Genomic DNA, 23211 nt, shown 5'->3' with positions numbered 1-23211 from the left:
TTCAGAGATATAAAAAGAACAAATATAAGATTTCGCTTTTTTTGCTTCTGAGGCTAATCGCGACGCTAAGGGTAAATGGCGAGGAAATGTAACGGAGAAGAAACAGTCCCAAAAGTTATGGGCTGCATGTAAGTTAATACCACAGAGATATTACAGTAGATGTAGGTTCTACCACCAGAACATTTCTATTATAATAATACTGGTTATGCTGTACTGTTAGCTAAAGATGCTGATATTTGAGAAACTTAAAAGGTTATTTGCAAAATTTTAGATAAATAATAATCTGTTAGACTGTAAACATATTTTATATCCATTCTGCAAAAGACCCGATGACAAAATTTAAAAATTGTTATCGCCCAGACAGGGACTCGAACCCTGGACAGATAGGTTAAAAGCCTAACGCTATACCAACTAAGCTATCTGGGCACAAGGTATTGTTTTTTTGAAAAGTTAGTTATGTTAAGAAATATATTGAAACACTTGAGAACACTCTTGGTCTGGTTCGACAGAGAAGGAGACAACATTTCCAAATTTTTACAGAGTGGGTGTATTTTTCCACTATAGAGGCCTTCACTATATGTAATTCGCAACGCTAAAGTTCAGCTAGCTTCCAAAATTGAGGTAAAGATTGTGTTTGGCGAGATTAACAACTTACAATTATATCCAGTTACGGACAAATAAAGCTAAAACTCTCAGATTTACTGTACTAGCCAAGTTTTAGTAACATTTTCCTTCACTATAGTACTAATACCAAAGAAATAGGTATATTTTATTTATAATTTGACAAAATGTACTAGTATTTAATTCACAAAGTTAGGTAAATAACAGTATTTTTTAAAAATATTGTTACTGCCTTCAAATTTTATGTTATTTAGCCACTAACAACTGGTTTACACTGTTTGGCATCCTTTAAATAGGAAAAGAAGGAATTATTTGTTTAGTATTTTTACTAGTTTATATTTATTTAAGAAAACAATTCTACAGTTTAACTTAATTTTAACAAATTGTTACTAATTTATATATCAAAGTTATGTTATTTAGAGTGTATGAAGGCGTATAAAGTTAATATTTGTACTTATCAGTTCAACTAACAATTATATTTTACACACAAAAGATAATGTTTACAGTTAAATTACTTGAATCAGAGAATAATATTTTACAGTAATTGATTCATTCAGCACTAGTCAGTACTTTTATGCATCAGAAAGTTTTCTTAATTTTCTATTACGCATGCTATTTTGGGCTATTCTTAAAATGTATTTCTAGGGCAAACTGGTTTAATTTTCTGCTTATAATGCAAAGTTGACATAGTTTACGCACAATGCTTTGTACATTTGTTATATTCTCTACTTACAATCCAAATATTATGCTTATTTAATGTATAACTAACTAACTCTCTAGTCTTCTTAAACCCGAATGTTCATGGCTGCAGCAACACATGCCTTTCATCTGTCCTTGTCCTGAGCAAGATCTATATACTCCTTTCCTTCCCTACCAATTTCCTTTAGGTCCATCTCTACATTATCCCTCCATCTTTGTTTTGGTCTTCCTATTGGTCTTTTACCATCAGGTTTCCCAACAAAAATCCTGTATACTCTTTTTTCCTCTCCCATTCGTACCACATGATATACACATCTAAGTCTTTTTGATTTAATCATTCTAATACTATCTGGACATGAATACAAATTATGTACTTCTAAATTATGTAATCTTCTCTACTCATCTGTCTCCTCATCTGTTTTAGGCCCAAGTATTTTCCTAAGGATTTTATTTTCAAATATTCTGAATTTATGTTCCTTTTTCAATGTAAGGGATCAAGTTTATTTACTGTATTTAACTTTTATTTTTTGTAATTAACAAAAATTAAAAGCTTATACTGTAGTTATTAGATCTTTTTCTATCAGCTTATTTTGAAATTAATATTATTAGGTATAGTCTTTGATTTATAACTATATTGCTTTTTTTATCCATTTATCTAAGAATACACACAGACAAACACATCTGTTCACACTTTTATGTACATAGATATGCCTTTTTTCAATATTTTAGTATGAAGATTGCACTTTAGCTATTTAAGCAAGGGTAGGAAAGGTAGGATTTCTGAGAATTTGTTGCAGGATTTTGTTGTCCAAGTATAGATGAGAACTGAGCTGGGAGACTGTTTTGAACCTTTTCATGATAGTTTGCATGTGAACTGTATGTAAATTGAGCACTATTGACTGTGCATGCTTCTAAGTTTTGCTGTTATTTTACATCAAGTCTGTGAGACTGTAGTCAGTTTTCCCTCTTCAAGTAGTTTTTATTGATTGTATTTGTATATGTTTTGGGGACGAGGCAGTTTGTTGTAGAATATTTTTACCTGATTGTTTTGAGATATTGAGTGTCTGCTGTTTTACTTGTAATTATTTTCCTTCTTGTGTTGTGTATTTGACTGTATTTTGTCCAAGTTCGTAGTATTTAGAATAATTGTTGTTGACTTGTAGATGAAGGGAGTAATGATCCTTTGCAAGGTGCCCTATACTTGTCTGAACATTATTTTTAGTGTTCACTTTTGAAGCCTTAGTATTTTGGTAGTAATTAATCTGTAATGTAGGCATTTTTCTGATAAATTAGACTCACTTAGTTGTTTCAACACATAGAAGTTGCATGATGGTTTACTGCTGATGATGTTCATTTGCTCTTCTTATGTACTACGTACGATGTAGCTTACTTGAGTAATTGGAATTTTGTACTGAACATAGGATTGCTTGTCTATTTTATTCCTATGTTGTTGAGTTTGTCCATATATGCCTTGGAAGAATCTAGATATATTGTGTTTGCAGTTTTATGTTTCTCTAAGGTTTCAGCTATGTAGTTTCTAACTCTGCTATCAGTGTGACTATTGATTTCTCTTTCTGGATGCCATGTTGGTTTCTGTTTATTCTTTTTTGCTGCTTGAATCTGACTTAGGTTAAAATTAAAGTTTTAAAAATACAATTTTCTAAAATTAAAAGTTATAATAGTATATTTTTGTTAGTAGAAGTTTTTATACTAGGCAAATTATTTTGTTGTTAAAGTAAAATATGTTAGTTAATGTAAAATTAAAGTAATTAAAATTCGATTTTTCAAAGTTAAAGTTTTAAAAATACAATTTCCTAAAATTAAAAGTTATAATAGTACATTTTTGTTAGTAGAAGTTTTTATACTAGAGTAAATTATTTTGTTAAAGTAAAATATGTTAGTTAATGTAAAATTAAAATAATTAAAATTCAAAAAAATAAAAAATAAAAGATCTGAAAAAAAAGCAAACAACCTAAGTCAGATTCAAGCAGCAAAAAAGAATAAACAGAAACCAACATGGCATCCAGAAAGAGAAATCAATAGTCACACTGATAGCAGAGTTAGAAACTACATAGCTGAAACCTTAGAGAAACATAAAACTGCAAACACAATATATCTAGATTCTTCCAAGGCATATATGGACAAACTCAACAACATAGGAATAAAATAGACAAGCAATCCTATGTTCAGTACAAAATTCCAATTACTCAAGTAAGCTACATCGTACGTAGTACATAAGAAGAGCAAATGAACATCATCAGCAGTAAACCATCATGCAACTTCTATGTGTTGAAACAACTAAGTGAGTCTAATTTATCAGAAAAATGCCTACATTACAGATTAATTACTACCAAAATACTAAGGCTTCAAAAGTGAACACTAAAAATAATGTTCAGACAAGTATAGGGCACCTTGCAAAGGATCATTACTCCCTTCATCTACAAGTCAACAACAATTATTCTAAATACTACGAACTTGGACAAAATACAGTCAAATACACAACACAAGAAGGAAAATAATTACAAGTAAAACAGCAGACACTCAATATCTCAAAACAATCAGGTAAAAATATTCTACAACAAACTGCCTCGTCCCCAAAACATATACAAATACAATCAATAAAAACTACTTGAAGAGGGAAAACTGACTACAGTCTCACAGACTTGATGTAAAATAACAGCAAAACTTAGAAGCATGCACAGTCAATAGTGCTCAATTTACATACAGTTCACATGCAAACTATCATGAAAAGGTTCAAAACAGTCTCCCAGCTCAGTTCTCATCTATACTTGGACAACAAAATCCTGCAACAAATTCTCAGAAATCCTACCTTTCCTACCCTTGCTTAAATAGCTAAAGTGCAATCTTCATACTAAAATATTGAAAAAAGGCATATCTATGTACATAAAAGTGTGAACAGATGTGTTTGTCTGTGTGTATTCTTAGATAAATGGATAAAAAAAGCAATATAGTTATAAATCAAAGACTATACCTAATAATATTAATTTCAAAATAAGCTGATAGAAAAAGATCTAATAACTACAGTATAAGCTTTTAATTTTTGTTAATTACAAAAAATAAAAGTTAAATACAGTAAATAAACTTGATCCCTTACATTGAAAAAGGAACATAAATTCAGAATATTTGAAAATAAAATCCTTAGGAAAATACTTGGGCCTAAAACAGATGAGGAGACAGATGAGTAGAGAAGATTACATAATTTAGAAGTACATAATTTGTATTCATGTCCAGATAGTATTAGAATGATTAAATCAAAAAGACTTAGATGTGTATATCATGTGGTACGAATGGGAGAGGAAAAAAGAGTATACAGGATTTTTGTTGGGAAACCTGATGGTAAAAGACCAATAGGAAGACCAAAACAAAGATGGAGGGATAATGTAGAGATGGACCTAAAGGAAATTGGTAGGGAAGGAAAGGAGTATATAGATCTTGCTCAGGACAAGGACAGATGAAAGGCATGTGTTGCTGCAGCCATGAACATTCGGGTTTAAGAAGACTAGAGAGTTAGTTAGTTATACATTAAATAAGCATAATATTTGGATTGTAAGTAGAGAATATAACAAATGTACAAAGCATTGTGCGTAAACTATGTCAACTTTGCATTATAAGCAGAAAATTAAACCAGTTTGCCCTAGAAATACATTTTAAGAATAGCCCAAAATAGCATGCGTAATAGAAAATTAAGAAAACTTTCTGATGCATAAAAGTACTGACTAGTGCTGAATGAATCAATTACTGTAAAATATTATTCTCTGATTCAAGTAATTTAACTGTAAACATTATCTTTTGTGTGTAAAATATAATTGTTAGTTGAACTGATAAGTACAAATATTAACTTTATACGCCTTCATACACTCTAAATAACATAACTTTGATATATAAATTAGTAACAATTTGTTAAAATTAAGTTAAACTGTAGAATTGTTTTCTTAAATAAATATAAACTAGTAAAAATACTAAACAAATAATTCCTTCTTTTCCTATTTAAAGGATGCCAAACAGTGTAAACCAGTTGTTAGTGGCTAAATAACATAAAATTTGAAGGCAGTAACAATATTTTTAAAAAATACTGTTATTTACCTAACTTTGTGAATTAAATACTAGTACATTTTGTCAAATTATAAATAAAATATACCTATTTCTTTGGTATTAGTACTATAGTGAAGGAAAATGTTACTAAAACTTGGCTAGTACAGTAAATCTGAGAGTTTTAGCTTTATTTGTCCGTAACTGGATATAATTGTAAGTTGTTAATCTCGCCAAACACAATCTTTACCTCAATTTTGGAAGCTAGCTGAACTTTAGCGTTGCGAATTACATATAGTGAAGGTCTCTATAGTGGAAAAATACACCCACTCTGTAAAAATTTGGAAATGTTGTCTCCTTCTCTGTCGAACCAGACCAAGAGTGTTCTCAAGTGTTTCAATATATTTCTTAACATAACTAACTTTTCAAAAAAACAATACCTTGTGCCCAGATAGCTTAGTTGGTATAGCGTTAGGCTTTTAACCTATCTGTCCAGGGTTCGAGTCCCTGTCTGGGCGATAACAATTTTTAAATTTTGTCATCGGGTCTTTTGCAGAATGGATATAAAATATGTTTACAGTCTAACAGATTATTATTTATCTAAAATTTTGCAAATAACCTTTTAAGTTTCTCAAATATCAGCATCTTTAGCTAACAGTACAGCATAACCAGTATTATTATAATAGAAATGTTCTGGTGGTAGAACCTACATCTACTGTAATATCTCTGTGGTATTAACTTACATGCAGCCCATAACTTTTGGGACTGTTTCTTCTCCGTTACATTTCCTCGCCATTTACCCTTAGCGTCGCGATTAGCCTCAGAAGCAAAAAAAGCGAAATCTTATATTTGTTCTTTTTATATCTCTGAAACCACCTACACAAAAGAACTACATTTAATGAATTTTGCAGTCTTCCTGTTTGATCTGTTAAATAATCCAGTCAATAAAAATATACTTACATAGAAAAATCTGTTTTTCAGATACTTTAATCGGGTAATCTGCTTTTGCGTATTTCCTCAGAAATATAGTTCTTGCTACATTTACATACATCGAAGTCTAGTTAGAGTTGGCCTGTAAGTACTTCTGGTACATGTAGTTACTTGAAAAAGCAAATATTGGGTGTATAAAAAAGTAGCATTCTTGTGAAACAGTAAAAAATCAACCTCATTTCCTCGTAGCATTAGCTGTAAATGCTTCTTGCAGGTTAACAAAGCTCTGGCGTGTGGGCCTACATCACCTACAATCCTTTGTAAAATTCGTGTTGTCCTATAAATTGTCGACATACATACTAAATCCCTAGTTACAGCCTAAGCTTTTAGTTTCAATCAGAGGATTTCAGTGTTCAAATAGTGATTGTAGCCTCGTATAATAAACCAAATGGAAATAACCCAAGTGTTGATGCACCCAAAAAACCAGTAATACTTCGAAAATACCTTGAAAAAGGCTATAAGGCTAAATTATTCTTCTAGCATAGAAAAAAGTTTAGCAAATGGACCTATGGTCCATATAGTCAGTCGTCTGTGAACTTCGTCTTGTCCTGTGAATTGTCAATATATTGATAAATGGTTATATATATTTTTTTATTTTTAAAAAAGAACAATGTTGGTAAGCGTCCAGTTATGGACCCATCGATAAAGGAATTTCAGTCTTTATAGACACACAATAATTTTCGTTACACTAAAAATTTGACCTCGTATAAAGGTAAATAGTCGAAATGATAAACATTTCGTGTACTTTATCCAGTAAGCCTTAGCTAGAAATACAATAACAGCGTTACAGACATAAAAATTAAGCAAGCTTTGATATTCTAGTGGCACATAATAAATATAAAATATCCTTTAAAATACTCTGACAAATAGTTGTGGGTTATCTGAGATCAAAATTTTCAAGCCCTCTCTCCTGCATAAATAGCTCTAGAATTCACTAAGCCTCAAAATAATAAAATAAAAAGCAGATGGAGAGTGATGCTGATCACATCATCTCCAAACAGCAAAAACAAAAGTATACAGAGCCCTACCTGATATATTTAGGAAACTTTTACCTAGTACAACAGTAACAAAATACTCAGCAAACTCTAAAATAAACAAACTTTCCTACGTAGCAGGCGTAACCTGACCTAAATAAATACATATAGAAATACAGAACCAAAAATAGCATAGTGGAAATCAGTAAACCCTAATAATAATAATAATAATAATAATAATAATATATTCTGTGGCTTACATTTTAGCTAAAAGTACTTTTTCTTTAGTGTTTTTGAAAAGATTTAAATAAATACTAAACTCTAAGTTAAAAATTTGTAAATGTATATATAATACAAAACAAAATAAATAAAAATTAATACATACCCTGCAAAAAATCAGTAAAAAAGTTGAAAACATCTCTTTGTGCATCCAAAATATAATAACAAATCCTTCCTGACTGGATTAAATTGTGTTATTTGAGTAATATTAAGCCTAAACTTGTCAAATAAAAGGGTAAAACTTGACAAAACACACTTCATGTGTACAAAATTTAATTCAAAACACATCTAAATTGTGTTATTTGAGTAAACGTGGAGAATAATCCTGTAAACTTGGAAAAAATCTCTCTCTCTCTCTCTCTCTCTCTGTGTGTGTGTGTGTGTGTGTGTGTGTGTGTGTTCGTGTGGATGTGTGTGGGTGTGTGTGGATGTGTGTGTAAGTGTGTGTGTGTGTGTCCAAAATGTAATAAAAACACGTTCAAATCGTGTTATTTTGGTAAAAATTAACATAAAGTTGTAAAATAAACAGATAAAAGTTGAGAACACACACTTTGTGAGTCCAAAATTTAATAAAAAATGTTGCCTGATTAGTACAAATAGTGTTATTTTGGTAAAAATAGGTATAAAATTGTAAAATAATAAATTAAAAAGTAAAAATGTCTTTGTGAGTCCAAAATTTAATAAAAAATGTTGCCTGAATAGTATAAATAGTGTTATTTTGGTAAAAATTAACATAAAGTTGTAAAATAATAAGTTAAAAGTTGAAAAAATGTCTTTGTGAATCCAGAATTTAATGAAAAAATGTTGCTGATTAGTACAAATAGTGTTATTTTGGTAAAAATTAACATAAAGTTGTAAAATAATAAGTTAAAAGTTTAGAAAATGTCTTTTTGTGAGTCCAAAATTTAATAAAAAATGTTGCCTGAACAGCTGAAATTGTGTTATTTGAGTAATAATAAGCCTAATAAACAGATAGAAGTTGAGAACACACACTTAGTGTGTCGAAAATATAACTAAAAGTCTTTCCTGAATAGTACAAATAGTGTTATTTTTGTAAAAAATTAATATCAAGTTGTAAAATAATAAGTTAAAAGTTGAAAAAATGTCTTTGTGAGTCCAAAATTTAATAAAAAATGTAGCGTGAATAGTACAAATAGTGTTATTTAGGTTAAAAATAGGTATAAAATTGTAAAATAATAAGTTAAAAAGTTGTAAAAATATCTTTGTGCGTCCAAAATTTAATAAAAAAATGTTGCCTGAATAGTATAAATAGTGTTATTTTGGTAAAAAAAAATTAACATAAAATTGTAAAATAATAAATTAAAAGTTGAAAAAATGTCTTTGCGAGTCCAAAATGTAATAAAAAATGTTGCCTGAATAGTACAAATAGTGTTATTTTTGTAAAAATAAGGATAAGCTGTGAAAATGTTTGACATAAAGTCAAAGTTTGGTAAAAAATAAACTCAAAATTAAGTTAAATAGCACACAGTAACATACATTTACTACCTAAATCAATAATCAAAGGGTCCTAAGTTCGTTACCCCGTGATAAAAGCAAATGGTGAAAACTGTAGGCCCCGTCCCTGATAGCTCTCCCTTCTTCATAGTACAGATAAAAAAAAACCTGCGCTAAAGCGTCCTGTGCCTTGGGGCAACCCTGAGCGGAATATTAATTGGCGGCGGAAACCAGTTCTACAAGCGACGCATAGCTTCGGAGATTTGACCCTTGCTGTGCATTTCCAGACATCCTTTGTTGTCTGGATCAATCCCTTCGCATGCCCTACAGTATTGCATAGCTGTCCCCTGTTCTTGCGTACTGGTTAACCTTGGAAAAACCGGTTCTGAAAACCTACCGACGCGTTCTCTGATTGGTCAATTGGGTTCGTTCTTTGTTCTGACGTTCTGACGTCATTTGACCTTGAACGCTCTTCCCCCAAATTCCTTTCTCGTCTACCCTCAGAGCGGAGCTCACCGGTCTCCTGTCTGGCGTGTTGCACCACCGTGTTTCATAATATAATGCAATTATTACATAGTACTAATTAATAATATTACATATCGCGGGTTCGAGTACCGGGACCGTCCCCAATCGTAATTGGACCTGTACCTACACCCATTACCACCTTTCATAGCGGTTCATAAACCATAGAAAACTTATTTTCAATATTATAAACATTAATATTAACATTTGATACATTACATACTTTGCAGTAATGAATATAAAACCATATGCATAGCGTTTAGTACCTCTAATTACCTTCTATATACATATTTTTCATAAAATAAATAATTATATATTCATAAAAAGTTATAAACATGCAAATACATAAATGTAAAGTATTCTAAGTACATGCAAATGAATTCTAAGTACGCGCGAATTAGTTATAAGTACGTGCAAATTAGTTATAAGTACGTGCAAATTAAATTGCGAATATTAAATAGCAACTGTCCTTATCTCATTTCTATACTACTTATCATTACTCATCCCCATCTTCGCAAATTAGCCAAAAAGTGGCACAAAATGCGAATTAAAATAAAGCAAATAAAATAATTCATTGAACTGCATTGAATTTACTATATTGTTCCAATATTACTTCACTTTATTTTTTCATTTTATAATTAAGCGAATAGTACGTATTAACTATATTTGAACACGACTTGTATGTAGTGCTTTGTTTACAATTTAATTTCAGTAATATTGGATATTTTAAGTTCGCCAAAGCTATATATAAAGTCAGGAAAAATCAGATTATTGCTATTCCTATTCAGTTGTTGTTTTGTTTTAAGTCCATTTTATGCACAGTAAAGCTAATCGGAACTGGACCTAGAGCTGTAAAGTGGGATCCGACCACTATGTGTCTCCACCGGGTATCGAATCCGGGACCCCTTGATTACAGGGTAACGTCGTCACCACTGCATCATCGGGGAGGCCCAAAAAATTAGATTAATTGCTTGATTGGAAGCATCAGTGTCCCATAACCAGTGTGAGAATTGACGTGGGGGTGAGATACTCCCCCAACCAAAAAATTATATCTTCGACAAATGAAAATTATGTTTATCTCTGCCAGAGATGTTTTAATCCATCTCAAAGAAAATAGAATTGAAAGGATAGAGTAATACCATTTCTTAACTATTTAACAGCACAACTGAAATATCCATTTAATGGTGTCCTTTAATGGTCTAGTCATCAAACATTTTCCTGTCAAAAAGTACACACAGAGATCTAAATGCATCATATCGATTGATGCACCAGAATGCATGGATTGATGCACTAAAGTGTGTTTTATGGCTTCTTCAAAGAATCAGATTAACATTTGATGCATTTGGGTTCATTTTTGTATGTCGTGAAATAAACACCAAAGTGCATAATTTGATTAAAGTGAGGACTTATTACAGTCGAGATGCACTTCAATGCATCATTTCATGCGTTTTGATGCACCTTGATGCATTTTGATGCACAAGAATGAATATTTTTCGATGATGCAGAACCAAGGTTAGAACCGCAAGGCAATCATTTAATTTGCTGACTGGTAATATACAAATTTGCATGCACGAAAAAACTACCTCCCAAAATAATATCACAAATAGCCCATGAATGGCCATCCACCCCACCCAAAAGCAAAGAGCTTATTTCGCACAATGCCTATAACTCGTAACAAGCTGTAAACAAAGCCTGTACCTATTTTTATCTGGCGTGGCCCACCTGAATCGCCAGGACTTTGGGGAGCGCCCGAGTTGCCCATTCCTAGGGCTGGCTCTGTCTTCAATAAACTAATATATGAAAATGTGTGCGCTTGTTCACTTCTGGAGAAGGCGCTCTCCACGGTTGTAGATGGCCCATCTGCGAGCACATTATCAGACATGTTTATTCATACTAAACAAAGCGCTTGTTTAAATAATTATAGAAATGATAGTTCTTCAGTTCTACTTATGCGAACCACTGTAAGTTTATTCTATATTTATGTTCAAGCTATTTCCTTTCATGTAATTCATCGACCTTGGAGGATAATCATCGCTTTGGAGAACAATAATATTGTATGATTGTACCCCCAAGAGTGTACAGAAAATTGTGGTCCATTGATTGATTGAATTAAAATCCCCTTATCTAAAATTCTTACTTGAAACAGTGGTAACTATCTAATATCGCCCGAACGGATTTCTTCAAATTTACAGAGGAAACTACTTACTGAAATCACTTTCTGTATCATTGTCGACGTTCTTCGAGGCATTTTCTTTCGGAAACTAAAAACTTCACCATAGAATGCTGCAGAACAATAAATAATCAGTTGTTACGTAAGGAACTTGCATATTCTGTAACATTAGGCCCTTGTTTCCATTATGTACGTGCAGATGGCGCAAGCGTAGAAAGTTTTTCAGTGTTTCCAAACGTGCCTTTTTTCTTACGAGAATTTTTTTATATATTTTTTTTAACTATGCTTACCTAACCTAACCCAACCCAACCTAACCTAACCTTGCCGGAAATGGTCCGTGGGGCTATCGTGAATGGTTTTTGGCGCTATCCGTCAATGGTTCGTGGGGCTATCGTGGATGGTTTTTGGGGCTATCGTGAATGGTTTTTGTGGCTATCGTGAATGGTTTTTGGGGCTATCGTGTATGGTTTTTGAGGCTATCCGTCAATGGTTTATGATGACATAATGAACACGAAAGTAGGTATTTTTCGGTTAAGAAGGTTGAAACACTGCATACCCACTCCAAATCGACAAAACACAAGCACGACGCGCGATGATCCATGGCGAGTGCACGCCATATTGTCTGTTACCCAAGCATAACAAGGAAGACAAATAATGACTAGTAATATGAAAAGTTGACACTTTTTTATAGAAAAAGGCATAACTTCACCTTAAAGAATCTTCCGCAATGCAGAATATTTATGTATCAATACTAAAATTAAGGAAATAAACGAGTGAGAGGTGTTCGGGCCTTATCGGATAAGTACCGAAACAGTTAAAACAAGGGGTGTAAAAAGCCCCTTGGGAAACATTTAAAGTCCAAGGTTGTAAAGCAACCTGCACAAGACAAGCACAACACGTTAGAAACTAAGAAAAATTAGAAACTTCCTCACAGACACACTTCTCAAAAAGCTAAAAACAGTTGATGAAACACTGTTTATTTATTTATTTATTTATTAACGGCTTGTTTTAAATGGCGGAGTTAAGGCCGTACGAAGACTTCTCTTCCACTCAACCATACACATAAATATTATACATTATTATATTAAACACAAAGTATATTTTGTCATTTCACATATGTCCACACACACACACACACATTATACTCATACACACAAGTCTTAAAGAGCTGAATATAGCACAGAAAATACAAAATATATAATATACAAAATACGAAATATAGAATGCAAAATTTAAAAATGTATATAAGTAATTACAAAGTATTTTAAGAATGAATGCACTTGCACATGCCCTTTAGTCTGCTTGACAGGGGAAGAACTAACGACTACTCTGAAGAGAGTGGCGAACACGTCTGCTAAAGGAAGCGACGGAGCTTACTGCTCTAGTGCTTTCTGGCAACTGATTCCATAGTCTTACAGCGGATACGGACAAGAGTTGGAGAAGAAGTTTGATCTGTGGACGGGGATAGAGGCAGATGAGGAGCTGCGTGATCTGTTGTAGTGATCGCCCAACAGGGATGACAAGCAGCTGGGAAGATTAAAGTCTGTCTGAGGAGAGCGGTTCTAAACAATTAATCCCATTACAAAGGGAGCACAATTATAGCAAAAACTCCCATACCTTCGTAAAGCCAATCCGGAACACCATTGAAGATGACCCCTGGTTCCCCCGTCGTCGTGACTTGATACACCTGAGACTTGGCGTTGGGCTTGTAGTAAATATTGTTCTCATAGATGAAGGCGATGGCGTTCCCCGTGGGGGACCACGTGGCCAGCTGCAGGAAGGGGTTTTCATTTGTGTGGGGGAGGGGCATCAGAGAAAACAGGTCCCTGCAACAGAGGAAATAGCATTCGTTAGTACAGTACATATAAGCATTTAATAACAAAGTTTAATATCATGATACACGGATTTTGTTTTCAAATGTTTCCTCTAGATATCTAATTACTCACAAGTACATGTAGTTTGTGAATAAATGGGGGAATTTCCTCCCCACTGTAGTGTGTGAACGCAGAGGTTAATTTATCCACACAGGTAGGTACTTTATAATACAATGATTATCATGAGGATTCATAAAAACAACGATATAATACTAAACTTACAAGACCATTTCTAAGAAGTCTGAAGTCACAATCCCGTAATCAACACCTTTTCAAACAATTGAATGTTGACCCAGATATTATGCACACTTAACACCCAGGAAACATTTTAACCCCAGCAAAAGGAAATGGTTTTTATTCCTGCCAGGGATGTTTTATGCCATGTAATACAATTGAATTATACTGACCGCAACTTCAACTGGCGGCTGGGAAACAGCGAATCAGCGATCAGTTGAATTTTCTTCGACTGACATCGGGCATTTTCGAGTCACAAGGTACCGAACGTTGTTCGCGGGACGAAACAAATGAGCGTTGGGTACACCACATGTTGCCAAACGTACTGTAAAACGAGAAAATGTCTTCTCGGTAACGATATTGTCAGCACCAGATATCAGCGGGGGTTAATGGTACAAATGCACACGCGGTCCTGAACGACGAAGTTTCCAGAAGGACCACCCACAGGTCGAAATGGAGGCGGACACATTAATTTTAATAATTAAAAAAAATAAATCATCAATGAAAAATATTAACCAAATATTGCATGAGTGTCACACACGTACTTCACTATTCAATAAAACTCCCAAATCCCAAAATAATTTTTCAATTGTGCTTTTTTGGTTTATAGAGGTGCAATTGTTTAATAATTATAGCACATTACAATAATTTCCATAAATACTAGCCAAGTATACACTGTCCCTGGTATGAGTGTCTCGAATAACATATATTCAAAAATGGCATCTGATAGGCTTATCAAGTGCATTTTGCCTCCTATTTACAATACGTTTATGTTTTATAAGCAAAAGCAATACAGAAATATTGGGAACACCCTAGTGAAGAATGTAATTTTTTTCAATTTTTTATAAGAAATTTCACAGTTGAAAATTAGAGAAAAAAGAGGTTGTGCCCTTCCCCCCTCCCGCGCATTCTCGGGTAAGCCAGGCTTAATCTTTGGATTTATTTAATAACAGGGATTCAGCTGATACTACATGTAGATTGCATTGGCTTGTATTGTATTACATTAGTTCGAGTTGGTTATTCTGTACCAATATTGCTTTTCAATTACTTATTTTCTTTATTTAAGCAATATAAATATCGTCACAATGATGGGAAAACCTGTGCTAAAGTGGTAACGATTGCCCATGTTAAAACTTTCATATATCTAATAGCCTCTTTGACAAAGAACATTGTTCAGATAGGCAATTGAAGCTCCTCTTAAGACAAATCTTAAATAAATTAGCCTTCGCACGCCTTTGCTTGATCCATATCACGTATTCCACCAACATTTATTAAGGATTACTGAATTCACTTTTACGGTTTGAAATTAGTCTTTATGGTGTAGAAGAAAGGAGTTGATAACCCAACACCGTCTGTGGAATGTACTACAAAAGCTGGCGAAACATTGTCTTGGCTTGGCGCCAGACGAGATATGAATTCCCCCGCCCTTCCCCCTGAATACTAAAGGCGGATGATGTAGCAGCAGGCGAAGCTGAACTTTCAGCAAGGCATCTGTTTCAGACGATAATTTTCCTTGTCACCACTTTGTTTTTGCTTTCAGCACAAGTTTGTGTTTTCCGTTTCCCAGGCTTACATCTGTAGGATATTCTCGCACATTTTATTTATTTAACATGGTTGTATACTACGTTGCCGTTAGGGAACTAGTTTTCCTATTAAAATCCATACTGATTGCCGAAGTAGCTACCGTATTGCTAATCTGCTATTTGCAAATGTTTATAAACTTAAAATTACTTGTATGGAAAGACGTATGCGCATCTTTATTAATTTTTAATTACCCCATAAACATGAAAATATAATGCCAATATGACTGTCACGTTGTATTTAGTTCCTATATACGTTATTACCAAGGAACAGATTTATATGTAGTAAAAATGTGCAGAATATGTAAATACATATTTAGTTATTTTCAACAAAATATGGAGTTAAATACGGACTGAAAATTGTAAAAAATTACCTTTTTAGTAACATAAGTACGTACACGTACGTACGTAAGTCTTACATTTTAAAGCAATTAATTGCGCTTCTCTCGGCATTGCAACTATTATACTCAATGTCTTGAAGGGAAACCAGAAGCGAATCCCTTACGTGTGCCACAAAATACTTGCTTCTGGCGCTGCTGTCGGGCGCGCAACTATTGTAGTAGCGAGGGTGGGGTTAGCAATGGGCTGCTCGACTTGAGACTCTCTTCCAACGTTGCCAAAATAACGTTTGTAACAACCAGGAGACAATATTGTTTGGATGACAGGAAACTTGCAATTAACGCAATTAGAGGGTATAAAGAAAGATCGTAAACTTTCCTTTCTTTAACGTTGCGTCGGACTTTGTCAGTTATTCACTCCATCTGGAAATTCCTAAAAAATAAACAGTTAAATGAGTTGATACACGTTCAGAAGGGAATTTTTATGTGGAAAATAAAGGTTATTAGATCATGAGATTATGATATCCCGATGATATTTATTGTGCATGCATTCAAATATATGGAAAAAATTAATGAATTAACAATTTATATTTGCGGCAATTCAACACTTATTAATTTCACCCCTTCCTCCACTCGAGTTACGCAAGGCTACTTGAGCAAATAACAAATGAATAATTTTCACCATGTGCAAATATTCATGCAATGTTTCCGTCGATTCGTTTCGTATGTTACAATCAAATATTATATACACAATGCATGTAGGAGGTGATTTGCATATACATTTCACATTGGCCATCTGTATATAACTCTTTAAAGTACAAATAGAAGAAACGGAAGTTTGTAGGGTAGTGGTTACAATTCAGGATTGTCAACCTAATGGTCGTAGGTTCAAACTTCTCCGATGGCAGAATTCGTTTCGTAAGTTTTAGATATATCCCATTGTGCTCAATGAAATAGGATGGTTCCGTTTGGTATTAACTATGAAATATTAAATAATAAAGTCTCCATTTCAATGAATTAACAAGATAAACACATTTGGAGACTTTTCATAAATATGAAAATTAAATTCGTGTTTTTAATGGTGTAATCGCAGGTAAAATCGAAAATCTTACGCAGAAGATCTTACTTTGGTCTGAACTTAGCCAAAAGACATTTCGCCCCGAGCACCAATTTTAAAATGGTTTTTGAACGTTTTATTTTGATAATTTGATTAATGCATCAATTCTTGAAGCTCAGACGATATTTCCTCCAATTACTTCCCATCTCCTCTCGTCTCCCCTCTCCTCTCCTCTCTCCTTCTCCCTCCCTCTCTCTCTCTCTCTCCTCTTTCCTCTCTTTCCTCTGCTTCTAATTCAGGTCGTCTCCTAGTCTCGCCTATTCTCCACTCGTCATATATCCTCTCCTGTGTTCGATTCCAGACTCCAATGCACAATTTCCCTTTCCTATCTTTTACCCTATTCTCAACTCCCATCTTCTTGTCTCCTCATCTCCTCTTCACTCCCCTCTAATCCCATCTCGTTTTTTCCATTTCTTCCCCTCTCTTCTCCCTTTTCTTTAAATCTCTCTCTCCCTCTCTGTGTCATCTTCTTTCTTTTCTTCACATTTCTTCTTCTGTCCACTTCTATCAACTCTCTCCTTTCCTTCGCTGCTTTTATCTTCTCCTTTCGCCTCCTCTCTTCTTCTCTCCTTACCTTTCTTTTCTTCTTTTCTGATGTGTAGACTCATCAACGATAAAATAGTAGAAAATCGATTTCCTTTATGTAATGGAATTTCTTTCATAAAGTATTTTGTCATTTGCTATATAATACTGAATTTCTTTATAATTTTAAAATACATAAATCTTAGTGATATTTTTTTTCGCAATTTCACACATATCTATTGTGCATGTGGCAACCCTGAAACTGAGCCTAACTCTACAGGCAACCCACCAACACCTTATGTAAGTTTTGTTGTCTTGCATATTATAAAATGTCGTTCTCCTAAGACCTTTGAGAGACATGCCATGATGTGCAAAGACAATACAAAATGTAACTGATTTCAGCTTCATACGTAAATATGTATTTACAAATAAATCCGTTCCCTGGCTATTACAAAAGAAACTGAGTTACAATAACCCAAAATCTAATTGTTTCAACACGTGACTGGGAACGAAACTACCTTATAAAAGTCCAGACGAGAACTGACCCTCTGAGACAGTAGCGGCTTAAGGGCGAACCGACAGATTGCCCAAGGCGTCGTATTCGGGGAGAAGTGGGGGGGTCACTAAACTGGGTTGACCTTCTTTAGTAGCGCCAGAACCTTATTTTTTTATTGTATAAAAGTGGGTATTTGTTTTGAAAAGAGTTGTTACACACCAGGTATTTCATTTTGGAAACAGTAATTTGAGATGGAAAGGAAGGAGTTTGAAAAAAGAAAAATAGATGGCAGCAAAAGATGAAGGAATATTAGTAAATTGTTAGAGGATAATTATCGATTTAGTGAAAGTAAACGTATGATAGGAAGATGTAGAAAAATATGAAAGCAATGGTTGAAGAATAGGTAATAAATGAAATGAAAGATCGTAGTGGTCTTATAAATCAACAAGTTGAAGCCTTTAGTCAATTATTAGACACGCCAAAATAAATATTTACTGACAAGAAGAACTGCACAATAGATTCTTTGTCTTCATTCGGTGCTGTCATATCATGCAGAAAAGTTTCGAATTTAATGCTGCGAAACACAATACATACATTGTAAAATCATGTAACAATTTAAGTTGTTTGATTGATGTTATTTTTAATATATTTATGTAGGTATTAAAGAAATGTGTTCCTGTAAGATATGTATTCTTTAACAGTTATAATTTTAGTATTTAAAAATAAGACTATTATTTTTCTTACTTAAAACAGTAAATATGGAACATGGTCAAGTAGGAGGACGCCCGGGTAAAAATTTTATCTTGAGACTTACAGAAACGAGACAGACCTCTGCTAAGTCGGAAGGAGACCAATACTCTTAAGCTTGATTCACATCTACGCTCAAATAACGCTCAGATCACCCTCCACTCACAGTGCGGTCAAATATTGTTGAATGAATTTTAAATAGAAACATTCACACAGTGGTCCGGTTAAAGTCTGCTTCGATCACGCTCAGCTCCCACTTCGGTCACGACAAGGTGGAAATAATATTTGACCGGAGCGTGAGGGGGCGGAGCTTGACTTTGCCGAAGCTTAATCGTTGATGTGAACATCTGTATCGCTCAACCCACGGTTCGGTAGCAGTCTTCAGCCCGTTGCAGAGGATACGTAACCCAGTTTTGTGCGTCGAAGATGAGCAGGCTGAAGTCAAAGGCCTACTGGAACCCAGAGAATGGCGAGTATAGATTAGGGAGGGCCAGATCCGGATCCTCGCGGGTCCGGATCCTTAAACTTTTTGGATCCGGATCCGTGGATACAGGGGCCCAAAGGAAGAAGTACGTGTTTTTTGTGTTTCAGCTAAAAAAAAAAACTGTTTTAGGGGGCAAAACCCCCTCAAATGTCAAAATGAAGACAAATTGAAGCGGGGATCTGACCCCGAAACCACGTAAATATGGCATAGGAAGAAACAGGGGGGAATAGGGCGGGGACACTTAGATAACCTCCCTTGTTAGTCTAACACTTTTAATTATGTAACACTGCATATATTATAATGTTTTATTTTAATTTTTAAAACTGTAACTGTAGAACAATTGTATAATTTTGTAAAACATTTCTATCTTGTTAAATGTGTTAAAGGTTTCATCCTGGAATGGAATTTCTCACATTTATGTGTGTTTCCATTTCCAATACATTCGAATGAATACATATTCGTTTCAATGGCATTTACAAAATCACCTCTGACATTTTATGTTAAACAAGTAAGATTATTTTTGTGCACGAGTGTGTTAGCCGATGCGTAGCAAAGTATTTTACGAATAACACTTGAAAAAAATGTTGTAGGACTAACTAATGAAAAATTTATTTGTAATCGAAGATCAAGATACCTTTTAAGGTGTGGTAATATTAAAATGGGATTGAGATACGAACCCTCGGATCCGGATCCGGACTTTCAGATTTTCGGATCCGGAACTTTCGGACCCGGATCCGGATCGAAACGGATTCGGATTTTTCGGATCCGGATCCGTTTGGCCATCCCTAGTATAGATAAAATAGATTGATGGGGACATTGCGTAAAAAATCCCAAAATATTTTCCTCTCAATTCTGTTTGTAAAACATCGGTCAAAATATGCGATTGCATAAACCCCAGTAAAAGAAATTTAAGAAAAACTGACCAAAACAACCAAATTATAATTATAAACAAGGAACAGGCCTCCCCCATGGCGCAGTGGTAGCGTCCTTGCCTTGTAATCAAGGGGTCCCGGGTTCGATACCCGGTGGAGGCACAAGTGGTTCGGATCCCACTTTAAACTGTAGGTCCAGTCCCGATTAGCCTTACTGTGCATAAAGTGGACTTAAAACAGCAACTCAAACCAAATAAACAAGGAACAAAACCAAGAGGGGGACTAACCACAAATATGATCCATGAGCACTAGTTTTAATGACCTTTTTTGCATGAATGTTGTCACGTGTTGTGTTTATCTGTCACGTGTTGTGTCGGAAACTTTCTGATAAAAGAAATGGTCAATGTCGATGTCAAGCAATTAGGCCAAAGATGTTCATGCCAAATCTAGACCGACAAATTAGTGTTTACCACTGTTGACATTTAGTTTTGCACATTGTAGCTGCAAATAAACGTTTGCCGATATCAAACCGAAAGTATATCAATAAACAGTATTATTTTTTTAATATCCGACCTCCGTGGCCCAGTGGTCCGGGTTCGAATCCTGGCCTGGGCATGAGTGTTTGTGAGTGTCCGTTCATCGAAAATTAGCCAAAAGTGGAACAAAAAGCGAAGTAAAATATACTAAATCAATCAATCCGTGGCCGAGTGGTTAGCACAACGCGCTACCACGCCAGGTGCTCCGAATTCGAATCCCGGCCTGGGCATGGATGTTCTTTGTGATGTCCCTTCATCCATTTCGTCATATCACAACCTATCCTCATCCTCGCAATTAGTCAAAACTGGCAGAAAAGCGAAGATAATCAACCATATCGATCAATCCCCGTTTTCGCAATTATCTATCTTCTTTATTTTCTTCTAAGTAATGCTAGTGCTGTAACAGACAAGTCCGTCGTTGAAATCTCTTAAACATTGTACTTAGCACAATCTGCAGGCTTTTTATACAGAAAAATCTGTACACTCTGTAAAGAAACCAACATCAGACTCACGTTGATCGTACCTTAACGGTTGGTATGTTGATTTGGTTTCTTAAGTCCACTTTATGCACAGTAAGGCTAATCGGGACTGCAGCTACAGTTTAAAGTAGGATCCGATCCACTATGTGCCTCCACCGGGTATCGAACCCGGGACCCCTTGATTACGACTGCGCCGTCCGGGGCACCTTGAAAGGAGCGAAGCTTGATCGCGAGTGTGGATACCCTCTGACCGTGAGCGGAGCGTTAGGGGAGAGTATTGTTTGAGCGTAGATTTGAATCAAGCCTTAGTCTCAATTGGCATGATACTTGAAAATTTTACGTAAAGCAGACTTAATTATTTATGAGACTTCTTCATATACACAAAGAGGTTGTGTCGAGTTTTAGATAAGTCATGTATTCATTTTGAAGTAAGCAAGCCGACCTCCGTCATACACCAGGCTATCCGGGTTTCTAATGCCGGCCTGGGCAAGGCGTTCCTTGCGAGTGCCCTTTCATCAATTTCTTCCTATTATCACTCGTCCTTATAGTCGCGATTAGCCAAAAGTGTCAGGAAAGCGACGCTCAGTAACAAAAATCAAATCAAGTTATAGTAAGTACAAAAGTTAATCCATGATGCCACCAGCTGTGTTGCGTGATCAGGACAAAATCCCATTGTAGGGCGAAACCTTGTGTCGCGACAGTCTCTTTCTTTTGCCTCTGCCCCGATTTTTTGGAACAAAAACGGGACACAAAAATTTTATTTTTGACACAATGAACTTAGCGGCAATAACTACAACAATACACCTTCTTTACTATTACTATAAACTATTGAAATGCTGGGTAGAAATTATTTCATATTTCAATGTCAACAATGTTTCATATCTACTATTTCCCAACAGACAGATAATTATGCTAGTTTTCTTTCTTATCTGGACACATGACAGAAAACGAGAACGACACAGTCATTTATAACTAAAGACTAGACCGATGCACTACCAAGTGTTGTCTAACACCATTCCCGATTGGTCTTATTTGCATCTTCTTCTGGAATTACCAAATGGAAATCCATAACTTATGAGAGCTGAGAGGAATTCCAACACGGTGCCAACGTTTGATATGTTTTCTATAAATCAGTCTTTCTGGAAGGTAGCTATCTATGCAAAGGATAAAACTGGCTCCTCTACTCCGCTATTTGTCTTTCCTAGCGACGTTCTTTTGTTTGTTTCCGAATCCCGTATATCTCTTTCCAAATCTCCTTCATCCTCCATCCCCGGACAATGTAAGATATTGGGAAAAACAAGTTCAACTGTCTTGGAATTTCTAAATTGTAATAGTTCAGCTTTCTTTATTGTAAAGGTCACATTTGTTATTTGCTTGTAGCCTAAAGCAGTATTTTTTTTATCGACAATATTACAGGTATAACATTAATTTGTTCCTTGCGTTATTACGCATATTGTATTAGGTGCATCCAGAAAGTAAGTTTCCCTGGAGTCGTTCACAAAAAGGAAAAAATATTTCATTCAATGATTTATTGCCGCAGATACAGCATTTGTCCAGTTACTTGTCAACATAATTCCCGCCGGAATTCAGGCACTTGTCATAGAGTGCGACCAACTTCTGTATACCTGCGTCGTAGAAGCCCGCCGCCTGGACGCCGAACCACTGTGTGACAGCCGTCTGACCCTCTTCGTCGCTGTGAAAATGTTGACCGAACAGGAACTTTTTCAGGTGCAAGAACAGGTGGTAGTCACAGGGAGCGAGATCCGGGCTGTACGATGGATGATCGAACACCTCCCAACCGAACCTATCCAGAAGGGCTGCAGTGCGCCTAGCCATATGCGGCTTCGCATTGACGTGCAGCAAGATCACCTCGGCACTAAGCTTACCGCGTCGCTTATTCTGAATGGCTCGTCGCAAAGTCCCCAGTGTTTCACAGTAACGGTTAGAGTTCACAGTCTCATCTCTGGGCAGAAACTCGATGAGCAGAATGCCTTGTCTGTCCCAGAACACCGTCCACATCACTTTTCGCGCCGACACAGTCTGTTTGAACTTCGCCCTGCATGGAGATCGACTGTGACGCCAATGCATGGACTGCTGCTTGCTTTCTGGGGTGCTGTATGCAACCCGCGTTTCATCCCCTGTGATGATTCGGTTCAGAAAATCGTCATCATT

At 35.1% G+C, this 23211-nt stretch overlaps 1 protein-coding gene and 1 non-coding gene across 3 annotated transcripts in view; one reads left to right on the top strand and one right to left on the bottom strand.

Moving 5' to 3' along the window:
• LOC145990855 (inactive dipeptidyl peptidase 10-like) overlaps positions 1–23211 on the bottom strand; it is a 621213-nt gene that overhangs the window by 91751 nt on the left and 506251 nt on the right. For both annotated transcript variants that reach the window (XM_083126291.1, XM_083126290.1), the window contains exon 6: positions 13378–13586. In XM_083126291.1, the coding sequence (XP_082982417.1) occupies positions 13378–13586 (209 nt within the window). The remainder of the gene's footprint in view (positions 1–13377; positions 13587–23211) is intronic.
• TRNAT-UGU (transfer RNA threonine (anticodon UGU)) lies at positions 20112–20186 on the top strand. Its single transcript has one exon. It is a non-coding gene; the product is annotated as a tRNA-Thr (tRNA).

This window comes from Lepisma saccharinum, chromosome 8 (assembly GCF_977018435.1).
Source record: "Lepisma saccharinum chromosome 8, izLepSacc3.1, whole genome shotgun sequence".
In the NCBI taxonomy this organism is placed as follows: Eukaryota; Metazoa; Arthropoda; class Insecta; order Zygentoma; family Lepismatidae; genus Lepisma; species Lepisma saccharinum.
Note: the sequence above shows the minus strand (reverse complement) of the source record. Positions and strands in the feature narration are given on the sequence as shown.